Genomic DNA, 15,078 nt, shown 5'->3' with positions numbered 1-15,078 from the left:
TGAAAAAGGATCGCGCAAAACGAACAACAATTATTTCGAGTACAATAAATTCGTCATCGACACGCCGATACTGTCATAACAGCTCCAATAGGAAGCATTTCAAATATTATTCTTAAAAGAAAATTCTATAACATTATTAACGTAACTTTCAATTAATTTCGCCGCCAGCTAATTAAAAGCGTAACAATTTCGACATTTTCGGACAATTGAAGTTCTAGTGCCATTCGAAATATTCAACCAAATATATTCTCCCCCGAAATTCCACAGCTTGTTCACCCCTCCAACCTGATCGATGGCCGACGAAACAACACGTATTTACAAAAATACAAATATTTTTACCAGAATTGATTTTTATCCAAAGATACATTTATAAGAGATTCATAAATACAGATTTACCGTTCTGTATCAATTATTAAATATTTTCAGTATCGGGAAGCCTTCGAGAACACCGAAGCCATCAGTGTTATACATTATTAATTAACAGCCTGCGGATTTTATGCATTTATGACAACTCAAAGAAGAAATTCATTCCCGAGTACCTTGAAATTCTAAAGCATGAAACACATCGTATTTAATAATCTGTAATTAATTTTAAAATATTCAGTCGGTACAGTCGTGGGAGTTAACAAATGAGATCAGTTAACGCTAGAACTACCGGACCAGTCAAAATGACTGGTTTGATAATTTTTTCTTTCACAATTGTTGAAATTATAAGAATGTTTCTATCAGAATTTTTTTAATGAACTTCTCTATTGAAGCACATATGAGCCGTTCACTGCACAAATCGATTAACTCCACTTTTTGAAAAATCTTAAATTTAAGTGTCAAAGCACTTGGTATAATCATAACTTTTTATATTTATAATAACTTTCCTGAATAATAAAGATTAACACCATTAAACGACAAAATTTTTTTGGCCATTGAATAATAAATAATTTATTTCAGAGGCCATTTTGATTAACTCCGTACTCTAATGTAAATCGTTGCTATAATGCAACTCAAATGCACTAGCAAGCGCTGAATAGTTAGAAAAGTCCAAACCCCACCTCATACAATTCAAATATGACTATAATGAAGATTTAGAATTTAATGCCATTAATATAACGAAATCTATAGCAGGTAGACCACAAAATTTGAAAAACGTAGATCAGTCTTTATTATATCCTAAAAGTAGAACCGTGACAAGGGAAAAAAGGAGAGACATGATGGACCTGCTAAAATTCATTCCTCCTGTTAAACATGATTACTATAAAAACTTGACAAAAAGTCGAAATGACGAGTCCTCACATACAGCTGATGAAGAAGACATTATGTATATTGCTGATGAATTAATCACAAATAATATATTATAACAGAACTGTTAATATTCATTTTTATGGAAAATCTGCAATAAAAATATATAATAATTAACTTTTTCTGTAATAAAAAACATAAAAATTTAAACACTGAATTTAACTTTATTACTTTTTTCACTTGCCAAATCAATTAACTCCACCAGTCACATAAAAATTGTAACATTACTGACGATTATTTTTTGGCTATTCTTTCTTATTAAGTTCATACACTATTAGATGAAAGCTACATCTGTATTTATGCATTCTACAATATTTATTTGAATTTATATTATAAAGGGAATTTTAAAAAACAATGTACATTATTTCATCGCATTTCTCAACCTTTTGTTTCATGGAGTTAATCGATTTGTGCAATGAACGGCTCATATTAGAATAAAAATGGAATGAGGTTTGAATAGATGTAGTCTTGTCATTATTACAAAGCAATATACATCGGTTGTATTTATTATTCGGTAGTTCTACTGTTAAAAGTCTGTGTCGATTTTTCAGTCGAGTATTAGCTTGCAAAAATACGTAGTTTCAATCTGTTTGGTGGCTAGAAAATTTTAGAATTAATTTAATTATTTTACGGAAACGGCCCAGGGTGCATCGGTCCGGCTAGCGGCGCGAATAGCCAGACACAGTAGCGAAGCTAAACGATAAGTCCGGCCACGAGAAAAGCCGGTAGCCCGGGGTTAGCGTCCTCAGGGTTGGATGATTATTTACGCAGGTGGATAGGCGGCCGCGGAGCATGTCGTGCATTACAGAAATAATTAACTCCGTGTATAATCATTACGTGGCTACAGAGTCGTCTGCCCTTTTAGGAAAACACTGCCCTGCTGCAGCTATTCAGCGGCAGACACCGGCGGCTTGGCCAGAAGTTCTGTTCTGGTTAGGGTCGACCCACGACCCGGAAGCGCGAATTCCGGAAGTTACGCGACCATTGCGGACCTGGAGCCGCTCTATGCGAGACCCTGCGGTTCCAGAGCGAGTTACTACGCCTCCAGCCATGTGACGCATCTCAGCCAGGTATGGTGCAAAATGATTTTATACCAAGTTCGGCCAAGATATTACATTAAGTATCCCAGCTCGCCCCGCTCGCTTCCGGACCTCGGCAAGCCCCGCCCCGCCTCACGAAACTATCCGAACACAACCGAAACCACCCCTCCCCCCCCCCGCACCGTAAATGTTTAACCGGCTTTGCCTTAAGCGCGATGCAATATCCGCGCTTCGATCCACTGAATTTTATATTCGATCGAACGCGCCGCGCCGCCAGGATTACACGCAGATTATGCACAGTTGGCGCGCAAGCTGTTTCACTTTTCCTCGCGGACAAGCTGCGGTGCCCCGGGGTGGGTCCAGCCTGCGAATATTAGCACTTTGCTTGCCTAACGATATTTCCGCTATGTGAAACTGACGATTTTTTAGAGTTTCCAAAAATTGTTCCATCGCGACGGCAGATTGTAAATTAAGAAATTGCGTAGGGTAGTTTAACCCTTAACACTCGAACGGTAACTGCGAGGCACCGCTAAAAATTGCTGTATCATTGTTCGAAATATTTTTACATTATTAAATTTGTTTGTATTTAATAAGCTAGTGAACATTTCGGTATTGTACGAGTAAATTTCTCCATTTTGTATAACATGTATAGAAGAGCAATATTCTAGGTGGGAAGAAATGTTTCGTTTTGGAGTTAAAATAGCTTCGAGTGCAAAGGGTTAGCCCTTGAACTGGGCAGGTACTCTTGGATTTGTTCGAATTCAACTTTCTTTTACACATTTCTGAAACCGCCTCATCGAGATCTAAGTTAACCGCCTCGGGCTCAATATAAATAGTTAATACAGAGACTTCTCTATATATGTCGCCGTGGCCTGGACGATAAATGTCGCGGAATTATCCCCACTACCGCCTCGGGCTCAATATAATCAGTTAATACAGTGATTTCTCTATATATGTCGCCGTGGCCTGGACGATAAATGTCGCGGAATTATCCCCACTACCGCCTCGGGCTCAATATAATCAGTTAATACAGTGATTTCTCTATATATGTCGCCGAGGCCTGGACGATAAACGTCGCGGAATTATCCCCACTACCACCTTGGATTCAATATAAACAGTTAGCTCAGTGTTTTCTCTATATATGTCGCCGAGGCCTGAACGATAAACGTCGCGGAATTATCCCCACCACCGCGGAATTATCCACACTACAGCCTCGGACTCAATATAAACAGTTAATACAGTGATTTCTCTATATATGTCGCCGAGGCCTGGACGATAAACGTCGCGAAATTATCGATGAGTGTTGTCGACATATATCGAGAATTCGCTGTAAATAGTTAAAATTTAACAATGGTCCGTTTGACCATCTTGAGACTCTTATGCACAATAGTTACGTGACAGAACGTTATTCCTGATTTTTTTCAAGGTTGTTTTTTAAAGCTAAAATTACTTTTTGGAGGTAAAAACTGAAAGGGTTGTTTGCGAAAACCGCCCACGAGAAATGAACTATTTATCCTCAACCCTTAATAACCGATTTCAAATTCTGAAAAAATATCCCAGATATAGTTAGTTTATAGCTTACTTGTCGCATTTATTTCATCCAAATATCTTAAGTAATAACTGGACTGCGGATCTTTATGCAAAATCAAAAATTTTCTACCTGAATTGCAACAGACTGGAGTGAAGTAGGAATTTCTCTTCTTTCCTAAATATGTTCAATCGGTTGAAAATAATATAACAGTATTTTAAAATTTTTCTAATTTTTGCACTGTCTTAAAATACGCCTACTAATTTTTGTCATAAATTCATAAAATCCGCAGCTAGTAATAACCGAGAAAATAAAAATTAAAGTTTATGCTTTTCAACCCCATTTAAACGAGAAGGGATCTGAATTTTTACAGAACAGTGTTACAGGGAGAGAACATTATTTGACAGCCAAAAAAGAAATAAAAAATTGCACCCTTTAACGGAAACGAGGAAAATCGTAGATTTCGACGAAGAAGAGGTGGTAGCAGGGGAACTATTTCAAAATGTAACTTCTCATGCTTCGTTCGAACTTTCGGCAATCATCTGACATTTAAGGCGACCAAGTTATGTTGTTTCACCCTGTATAAACGCTCGCCTCGTTCTTGGATCACGAGTCGCTGGTTTCGAGGGGGTGGGGCTCGTAGGGTGGCGTTTCGAGACGGCAACAGGAAGGGGCCCGACATACGCGTACACCCGGTAAATTGATCCAAGATCAAAGCCGAAACAATCACAGGACTCACTTCAAGTTTCCCTCTTCGTTTTCCCCGCGCCTTTCGCCGTTCTCCCTCGGTTTCTCCGGTTGCGGAGGGTTCGGCGCCGACAACGGGGTGGAAAGGTAACCGCGTGTGTAACCTCCCTCTCCCTCACCCTCTCTCTCTCTCTCTCTCTCTCTCTCTCTCTCTCTACACCCCCGACAACCATCCTCCCCGACGACTTCCTCTTTGTACCGCGGAGAGACCAGGTGATACCGCCGCGCCGTTTCTTTCCTGCCCGAGGAAATTAATGTAAAACGCTCTTTTCAAGGCGGAAAACGCCGGTTAGACTTTGTTACGCGAGCGCAGAGCCACGGTCAGCTGCTCTCACGGAACTCGATTGCATATTTATTCGACATTTCCGCGATCTCTGTGTTTTCTACCCCCTCCCCTCCCCGATTCTCCTTTTATTCTCGCTCGAACCGACGGGAGAACCCGCGGGAGGGTATTATTATTCCGAACGGCGCGTCCTCTCGATGCGCCGAGCGACTTTAACGACTTCTTCGAATGTTTCTTGCGCTCGTCGTTGCGTTGTTGCAACGCGCCGCGGGAATAGCAAGGATTTTTGCGTTCCCTTTCGTTCGGGTTTTGCCCAAATTTCTTCCAACAACATTTCTCGAGGAAACCCGACTGGTTTTGACGCTCCCAGATCAAACATTCACTGTACACGTCCTTCCTCGACCGTTTTTCGGTTGAACTTCAGCTGAAGAACCCAGAAATTTTTCACTTTTTATTATATAATCCTGTACATCTCGACGAGAGGATGACGGAAATCGAAGGTTCAAGGCGAGGAATCCACCGGTTCAAAAGTTATGCGTGGTGGAAACGTGAAAACCGATTGTCACGAAAATTCTTTCCAACGAAATAACTATGAAAACGCCTCGGAGAAGAGAAAGAATGGCTCGGTGAGAGATTTAGAGGGAAAATGATGGGACCAGATCGTGTCCAGAGGTTAACTGGGAATCCTTTTCTCGTCGGCATCATAATTTCCCCGATAAGTCGGCTGAAAGGAACAGTTCTTATCGGCGCCTCGCGTCTTTCCGTATATCGTTCGATTTAGCGGGATATCCATTGAAATTTGAATTCCAAGCGACTAAAGAAATCAACCGGCTCGGGGCCGTGCGCCGTTCGAAAGCATCGCCGGAAGTGAATAGGGTTGGTCGTATTCTTCAATGGAGAACAGGAGGAGAGAGAGGTAAAAGACCGAAAAAAGAGGAGCACGCTCATCCCCCCTCACCCCCACCCCCATATTCGTTCTTCCACAGTAGACTGCGCCCCATCGGAGATGGATAAAAATTGTAAATTGCTGATTTATCCGCTTTATTCGCTCGAGCACGGATGATCGATTACTCAATTACTCTCGGATCCCTTTGTACGGATGATGGGACGTAGCGGAAGATACGTATTTTGCATCGGCAAAGAAATACTCGAGATACGAGCTGCCACGCGAAGCTAATTCCCATAAGCTGGACGAGCATGGCCGATCGTTTACTTTGACGGAAAATCGGGAACAAGGCTTTCGCAGTTTCGAATAAAGTCGGCCCTGGAACTGGAAAATTGTTCAACAAGATTCTCTTGAATTTCATCATGAAAATATTAACGTGAAGTGGACATTAGCGAGATCCTCTTTCTTCTATCATGAAATCATAATGGTTGAACGTTCATTTAGAATGTGATACGACTCGAAGGACGAATCATTTTGTTTATACAAAATTCAATGTTTACAGCCGGGAAATACGAGCTTGTAACATGTAACTAATCTGGTAACATTTTAAGTGTGTAACTTTTCAATTGTGAACACTTGGGAAGACGCATAACGAAAGACGAATAAGATAGAGACAACAACGATGTTAGCGCAATCAACATAGTTTCTACCAATACGGATGCAATGAACTGGACGAGTTGTTCGTTGAATTAAGAAGAAAATTAATATTTTCTGAAAGGTGATAACTAGACTGCGGATTTTGTCCATTTATAACAAAAATTGGTGAACACAATTTAAAGCAGTGGACGTATTAAAAAGATTTCAGGATGTCAGCATATTGGTTTCACCTTAATAAAATAATTGGAAGAAGAAATAATATTTTATTTCGCTCCTGCGTCTTGCAATCGATGCAAACATTTTTTATTTTGCACAAAGATCCTCAGTCTAGTGATAACAAACTCGATCGACTAGCTCGGTTTCTATTAAAAAATGATTTTTGAACAGATCAATCGTAAACCAACAACTAACGCTCAAAAACGTACTCTAATAATTTCATTTCGGATTATTGTGTGAAAATCCTATTAATAGGCTCCCGGTAGATAAAGCTAAACGAACAATGCCGTTCGCAACTAATAAAATGACAATGCAGAACACCGGATCGGAGTCCGCAGAAATTCTGCCAAATTGGCAAGAGGTTCGAACGAGGTTAACGTAACCGAGCAAATGCAACGAACAATGCATTGCAGGCGAACTGAAAATCCCAAAAGATAATCGGTCCGGTAGCCTCCTCGCCGCAAGCCCCGTCCGAGCAGCAAAAGTTCAAGATCAGCCCTTTATCCGATCGCTGTTTACACGATGCGGCAAACACCGTACATTTTCCCGAGGAAAGAAAGCCGGGCGACCGCCCCATCATCCGAGGAACGAAGGGCTGCGGGGAGAAGGGCTGTTGATGGAAGGAAAATCCGTACAAAAGATCCGGCAAGGGAAAAAAGAAGGCGGGGAGGTTTTACACGTGTACCAGTTCCTCGTGGACAGCGTGCCCTCGGAGGTTGCTGGCTGTGGGTTGGCGGGCCTGGAATAGCTGAATAAAGGCGCCGAAGGGCTGGAAAGGGTCGAGAGAGAAAGTTGTTGGTGGAAAGCGGCCCCCACGACCGCAAATTCGATAAAGTTTCGAGCTCCCCTCCCCCTCACCCCTCTCTCTTACTATCGCGCGTTCTCTCGGTTTGCACGCGAGACTAGTCGAGGAGAGAAGCTGAGGAGAGCTGAGGTGAACGGGGAGACGGCGAGGAAAGCGGAACCGTCTCGCGACCTCCACTTCCGGCGTTGAAAGAAGGACACGTGAGACGCTGAGGAACACAGTTCGCGGCGGGAGCAGCCCGAAGACGGCGGATCTGGAGGAGAGAATGAACAGCTGAGGGAAAATCGGATTTCCCGATATGTAATGAGAGTTTCTCGTCTGCGTTCGACCCTGTTTCCAACGCTGTTTCGCCACGAACCTGTTCCCGCGGTTTCGGAGACGAACAATGGTCGATTTTTCTAGAAACTGGGACGAAAATCGGTGCCACACGACAATTTAATTGACCCGCGAATAATAGAATTTAATACACCTGCTAATCTTCGTAGATAGATGTATCCAAATATTAGGAGCCAAGACTCCGTAGGTTCGCGATAAGGTAGAGTGACCACGTTACCGACGAAAATGGGCGAGAAATGGTTTCACGCGCCTCAATTTTTCGTACTTAAATGAGAATATTTTTCGCTGGGAAAGGGCTCGTTCGAAAGAGGAAGGTTCAATCTAGCACGCCCTGGATCAAATTCAATTAAATCTCATGCGAATCGCAATTTTTTGCTTCGCGTTGTAGCAGGATTTACTACACCTTCGTCTTTGTCTTTGAAGTTTCCCCAGTCCGAGTAACAAGGACAGAGATACTTAAGGGCCCGGTCTTCGTAGATTCGCGATAAGGTAGAGTGACTACATTACCGACAAAAAATGGTTTTACGTGCCTCAAGTTTTCGTCCTTATATAAGAATATTTTGTCGCTGGTAAAGGACTCGTTCGAAAGAGGAAGGTTCAATCTAGTGCGCCCTGCTCATGAGCTGACAAGATTATGCAGATATTTCTTAACATAAGCGTTAGAAGTAGGCGAAAAATTGACGATGCGCATGCCGCGGAATCCAAGCATTTTTCTGCCATTGAGAGTAGAAATTCTCACTGCACATAGTCAGATTTTTATGTTCATGGTGAAAAATATTTTATACCTTGGAACGGACGACGTAATCTTGGAGAAGAAGGGCCGTCGAGGTATTCAAACAAAATCCCGCGGTAATCCGGCGCGCCCGGCCCCGGTTACCACGAAAATGCATAAGTTTATTTAATATAGCAAGTTGTTGAAACTTTTGTGATTTAAGCAGCTCGCTGGAGGCTCCCGGCAGCGAAATACTGCGGCGGATCACGGCGGATATTAGCGTGTAAGAGGATTAACTCAATTACGGTCTATTAACTCTTTTCGACGAATATTTGCCGTGACAGCTGCCGGAAGTTTATAGTGCGCGCGGCGAACCTGCGGAAGACAGTGTCGAAGACGTGTGGTTTTATCGAATTAGGTGGCTGCGGGTCTTTGAGTTATGATTTCGAAGTTCCGAAAATTTACAGGCACTCCGTTCCCTGTTTTGTTACAAAACTTTTGTAGATTTTGAAGTGTTCGTTTCCGACCTAGAGAAAAATCTCTTCGAACAATAATTTATAAACAGACTACGGATTCTGCATTTGTGTACAGAAACGAGTGGAACGATGCAGCGAAACATTTAAAGAATTTAGATAAGATAAGAAAAAATAAGATTACATTCTCGAAACGTTCACCGTTCTTTGAAACTCGGCCAGTCACGTAATCCAGCGACGTCTTACCCCTCTTGTAAAACGATACGCTCGAGATCCCATTGCTGAAGAAGTCATTACCGTCCCTGTCTACAGAAGATCCTCAGCGCAGGAACAAACCCCGTTTGCTTCCCGATTTTCCCGATAGAAGCGTGCCACCTTTGTCGAATCCTCTCTGGCAAGCCCGGGTGAAAGGAGATGCCCCGGTATGTTTTTAATATGCATAGCTTTGCAGTACATGCAGTTTAGTTGCAAATTTCTTGTTGTTCCGGGGAAAACCTCCTTCCTAGATAATTTCCTACCCAGGAAATTAAGCTTCGGGTTCTTTGAATAATTTTCATCCCTGCTAGCCGGATGCTAGAAGGGAGTACACGCGTCTCTGGCTACTGTAGGAATTTCAGACGAGCGAATTCTTCGTCTTACATTATGTAAACGACCGTGCATTTTTGTTAATGTTGCGAGCAATTCGCCGTTGGAATCTATATTAAGAGCCAACGGTGGCCACGTGACTTTTGCAGAGTCAGCAGCGACAAGCATCAGCACTGACAATAAAATTGAAATATCCTTTGACATGGTAACCATTCAAATCCTTACGAATCAATGTTGTTTCATATATTTTTGCATCTACTTCTTCGAGATCAACGTCCATTCTCTTATTGTACTTAATATAAGCAGCTAGCTAATAATTTAAACTGCCTTCTAGAAAATTACAGTTTCAAGAGAAATTCTATTAGGGCGCTTCGAACCCTCAGTCAAAAGAGTCTCGAGACACTTGGATTCCGCGGCATGCACATCGTCAATTTTTGGCCTACTTCTAACGCTTATGGTACCAAATATCTGCATAATCTCGTCAACTCATGACCAGGGCGCGCTGGATTGAACCTTCCTCTTTCGAACGAGCCCTTTCCCAGTGAAAAATATTGTCATATAAGGACGGAAAGTTTAGGCGCGTGAAACCATTTTTCGCCCATTTTTGTCGGTAACGTGGTCACTCTACCTTATCGCGAGTCCACGAACGAACTTTCGTTTGCTGCTCCGCGTCACGAAGCAATCACGGAAATGTCCGGACACTTTCGAAAGCACGGTAACTTTTTTAATATTGGAACGCACGACTTGGATTTTTTTTTAGAAGTTGGAACAATTAGTGACGCGGAACAAAAATCTCGAAAAAATTGCAACTGGTCGGAATTGTATAGAAAATACTAAAAGTTCTATTTCACAACTTTTTATCACTAAACCTACCACCGCCGGTCAAAATGGCCGGTTCCAGATTTTTTATTTTACAATCACTGAAATTGCAAGACGCTTTCGTGGGAAGTGATTAAGTACATCAACATGATTAAATCTCGTCATTTTTATAAGACATGTATCAGTTACTTTTAAGGCTCGGTAAGGCTAAATAATTATGAAAAGTAGTACTATTTAAGAAAAGAATATTTAAATGGTATGCCAAATAATGTATTAAAAAATAGTTATTTATTTGGCGTCGGAATCCTCTCCGAGACGATATGTCTGATCGTGCGCGGAATACGATTGGACCAATCGCGTCGCGCAAATGTATTATTAATTTCTTGATCGGAGTGGAAAGCAATCCGCCTCGCCTTCAGCTGGACGAGCCGGGTTTTCTGGGAATAAAGCTTTCAAATCGTCCGCCGTCGCGAAAAAAAGACAAAAAAAATACAGCAAACGGCGATGTTTGACGATACCATCCCGCTAAATAAAACGAATTGCCGCTACGTGCGCATCTAGCAAAAAAGTTCGCTCGCGGCGCCGTTAAATCAATAGCCCCGATTGTGATTGTATAAAAGCGATTCGTCAGTCTACATTCATTACAACAAAAAACGTTCGGCCGACGGACGGTTCAATTTCGTTCCCCATTCATTTACCCCGGCAATTACGAATCCGTTATACTTCTTTACTTCTTTTTTCTTCTTGTTTTTGTCTATTCGACTAATAGCGACGCATGCTGCGACTGCACACAACTCGCAAGTATTGTGACAGCTTGCATTTCTGCGGAAACCTGGTAGAGGTCTTCCTGTTATGCTATTTGAAGAATAACTCCTTCGAAGGTCATTTGAAGGTCAACACATTATACATGGTTGGAATTTGTCTTTCCATTAGCTGTAATGTTATACTAATACGAGGTTCTATTTTAAGAAAAAAATGGCGATGACCTTGAAATATCGGAAAGTATGACCTAGAGAAAAAAATCATAGTCACCATAATTGCCCCAGTGAACTAAACATTTTTTCGGGTTAGTAAAAAGTCTTAGGTGCGACACAATATACAATAGCTAACGAACAAACGTTAAAAAATATTAGGATAAATTCAACAAAAACCGGTACCGCAATATAATCGTTAGAAATTGAACATAAATCAGTACCGCGATGTTATGCGAGTCCCTCGGGTGATATAAGTGTGTGAACCGTGCAAATAATTTTCAATTGCGTCTCTCTAATTCGCAAGGCGAACTGATTTCGTTAAAAATGAGGGGATTGTTGCAACTTTTAAAATTGTTCAAGCCAAAGCACTTTGTCACCGAAAGCAGGTCTGTTTTCAATTTGCTTTTTCCCTCTTTTCTCTTTATCCCCGCCTCCCATCGACGCGCGGTTCGTCCGCCCGTTGATTTCGTTTTCTCGTCCCCCGTTTCTTTTCGTTTTCATTGCGCTGAAAATCCTTCCACAGTTTATCTGTTTTGTTTCAGCCTTTTTCCGTTTGTTAATGAAAACGTGATGAGACAATTTGAATTCGACGAAGCCGCCTGCCGGCGGATAAAAAGCTCCGCCTGTGCATGCGGATCCGCGGAGAAATCGCGTCTCTGTTTCGCTGATTATCGCGGAATCGCGGCCCTCGGTAATTAACCGAGCGCGATATGCTTTCGCTATTTTCGAAAATAAAATTCATGTTAACGTTCCCTCGGAGCTGCTGTAAAATCCAGATTAATAGCGGCTGCTCATAAGCATGACATTCGGAAGATAAATTCATTCCCGAAACTAGAAACGTTGTTTTTAACCCCTTAGCTGTTTTGTAATTAGATTGTGAATTTTCGTGTCGAATAGCAAATTTCTAAATCAATATTACGACACAGAAATTGTATAAAAGATTTGTTATATCCGGATTGTGAATTTTCGCGCGAGATTTTCTAAATCGATTGTAAAAAGCAGAAATAAAATAATAGTGTATTTTTTCTCTTAATAATTTTAATAAACCGACAATAGCGTAATAGTCCTCCATTAATAGGCCATAGGCCTTGAAAGTCTTCACAGTGTTGCATTTTACCGATTCAATTTCGTCATAAATGCATAGGTACGATTATTATCATTATTACATTGTGGCAATGTATGTGAAGTTAAATTTTTCTACAATTGAGTGGAACTAAAATTGAGTATAATTTTAATCTCTGCACTATTGGATCTTGTGATTAAAAAATTAGCTGAAACAAGTCTTTCCAATGTATAGTATATGTGCAGAAAGTTTCATGATCTAAATATTATTTTTTAAGGTTCACTTTTCTGAAGTTTGGCTATGATCGTTAGATTGAACAATAAAGGAACATGTGAGCTAATTTCAATGTCTAGTATTGGAATTATTTCTCCCTAGTTTAATATTATTCTATATTAGTTCTAGCGTGTCAATTAAACCATAATTATAATTGTACAAACAACGCCTCTCTACATTTCGTCAATTTGCAACGGCCAATTCTTCAGGACTCCGCGAATGTTAATTAAACAGACACAGCATATACTCTACGTGGATGTCTAATTAAAAGCGAGTGCGACAGTTCAAAAGCATTGGTTAGCGACTTATATTACGACACTGAATTCATTTTAATTTACGGTTCTCTCACTAAACGTTGTAAAAGCTGCTTTCTACGCATAAAGTGTGTATTTCCGAAACCTACTAAGTGTGATCATTGTTATACTTATCAGCAAAATATTTATTTTATTCGCAAGCTCTTTCCTTTTTTATTGATAAACTTAATGCAAACTTTCTCTGCATTGAGTCTGAAATAAAAATGAAAACATCTATTCAGTAGGAAGACTGTGATCAATAGTATGTGACGAGTAAACCAAAAAGAAAATTACAAAGTTAAAAGTATTTGTTTACACATAATAATGCCAAACTGATTCACAAAGAATAACTTTTCACGGCCCGAATAACAACGTACACATTTAGCATTTTCAAACATCGATGACATTGAAATAAACAGAGCCTACCATTGAACTTATTACAAAATTACTTTGTTTACATATATGAACAGACGCAAATGTGTAAAATACAGTTAAACGAAACACTGGAAGCGAGAATTATCTAACTGGTAGATACAGTTCGCCCCTCCCGAACGCATATTATAATCGAGTTCCAGATAAGCCGTAATTGGACATCAGGTCTGATCCAATTAAATTCGCAAAACAGTAATGCAACCATTTCCCGACCACCGGGCACGGGTTAAACAAAATCGCGTCGACCTCCACATCGAAATTACAGTCGATCACAATTCTTCCTTTGATTCATAAACCGCTCTACAATAATTATAAATAGACAAAGACATTAGGTGGACTATCATTTTGTTAGTCAGACTCTGTTACTACATCTATCCTGTATTTGACGAATCCAGTTTCTGTAGAAGTACAGTAATGTCTCGAAGTATTTTTTAACTTTTCATTTTTTTAAATATTTCTTCATTAAACCTCCACCAACATATTGCTGACAATTTTCTGATTCCAACGAGACCAAACACGATACCATTCGGAGCATATTTGTTCAATTGCCAATTCGGTGGAACCTCGACTATCCGAACCAATGGCATCCGAGTTCCGAATTATCCAAATATAAACAATTGCTCTGTGTAAATCAGTAAAAATTTTCTGTAACACCGTAGCCAGATAATTGTTCTATTGTGCGGATTCTATTGTCTCGTTTCACTGACTAGTTCGGATAATCGAGGTTCCACTACATCGTGTATCAAACGCGCAAACATGGTCAGAATTGTATCGTGTTTGGCATCGTTTTAACCAGAAAAATGTCGCGAACACGTTGACAACAGTATAATAAGAAAACGATGTTACCAGTGGTCAGGGACCAAGAAAGAGTGACAGTGAACGATTTCCCACGCGTCGAGACATTACCGTAATCAACTAAATCCGGAAAAATGTCGGTATTTGTCGCGCGGATTCCGTCCGTAAATCCGTCCACGACGTCCTTACCCTAACACACACTACGCTCTCATTCCAACAGCCGTATCGTGTCGATTCGCGAGCCGAGTTTCGCCAAATGACGCCGAGCGTGGCTCCGCTCGGCTTTCTCCCTTGATCCCCTTCGGTCGCGCCACTGTCACCGTGCCCTTTCGAAATCCAATACATCGTCCAGTAATTTGCGCCAGCGCTAATACGTTTCCCGGGCTGGTTTTCGACTGTCTTCTGGGGCTTTTATTTTTTTTTTTTTTTTCGTCCCTCGGCGGTCATGCGTGCACACGTCGCGCCGGACCAGCGCGCGTTCGCCTAAGCGCGTGCAAATGGAATGGGAGGGGCCGGAGGCAAAACTCCGGAAAATTGAAATTAATGAATAACCGGCCACCCCCTCTCTCTCTCTCTCTCTCTCCCTCTCTCCCCCGGGTCTCTCGTTCGCCGGGTTTCCAGCGAGCAAGAACCCCGAGAGCGGAAAACTGTCGAGGAACAAAGGGAAAACGCGTCGGGCTGCGATGAGAACACGACGATATAACGACGACACGCAGAGCCCAGGGATTGTCCTTCCGTCCTTCCTTCCTTCCTTCCTTCCTTCCTTCGGCTCGTCCTTCGAGGGACGCCGCGATCTTCTTCGTGTTCCGTTACAGGGCGACAAATGCTTTTTTAATGAGTGCCTCTCCTCTTACATCCCTGCATCGCG

General features: G+C 41.5%; 1 protein-coding gene and 1 long non-coding RNA gene across 4 annotated transcripts in view; one reads left to right on the top strand and one right to left on the bottom strand.

Annotated features, from left to right (window-relative positions):
• LOC143365874 (uncharacterized) overlaps positions 1–15,078 on the bottom strand; it is a 501,730-nt gene that overhangs the window by 318,347 nt on the left and 168,305 nt on the right. The window lies entirely within an intron of this gene.
• The window catches only part of LOC143365807 (tyrosine-protein kinase Dnt), a 158,205-nt gene that overhangs the window by 138,600 nt on the left and 4,527 nt on the right, over positions 1–15,078 (top strand). Inside the window, exon 5 of the mRNA XM_076806355.1 lies at positions 2,159–2,363. Coding sequence (XP_076662470.1) covers positions 2,159–2,363 — 205 coding nt within the window. The remainder of the gene's footprint in view (positions 1–2,158; positions 2,364–15,078) is intronic.

Source organism: Halictus rubicundus, chromosome 2, assembly GCF_050948215.1.
Source record: "Halictus rubicundus isolate RS-2024b chromosome 2, iyHalRubi1_principal, whole genome shotgun sequence".
NCBI lineage: Eukaryota > Metazoa > Arthropoda > Insecta > Hymenoptera > Halictidae > Halictus > Halictus rubicundus.
The sequence above is the reverse complement of the archived record's forward strand: the minus strand, read 5'-3'. Positions and strand labels throughout refer to the sequence as shown.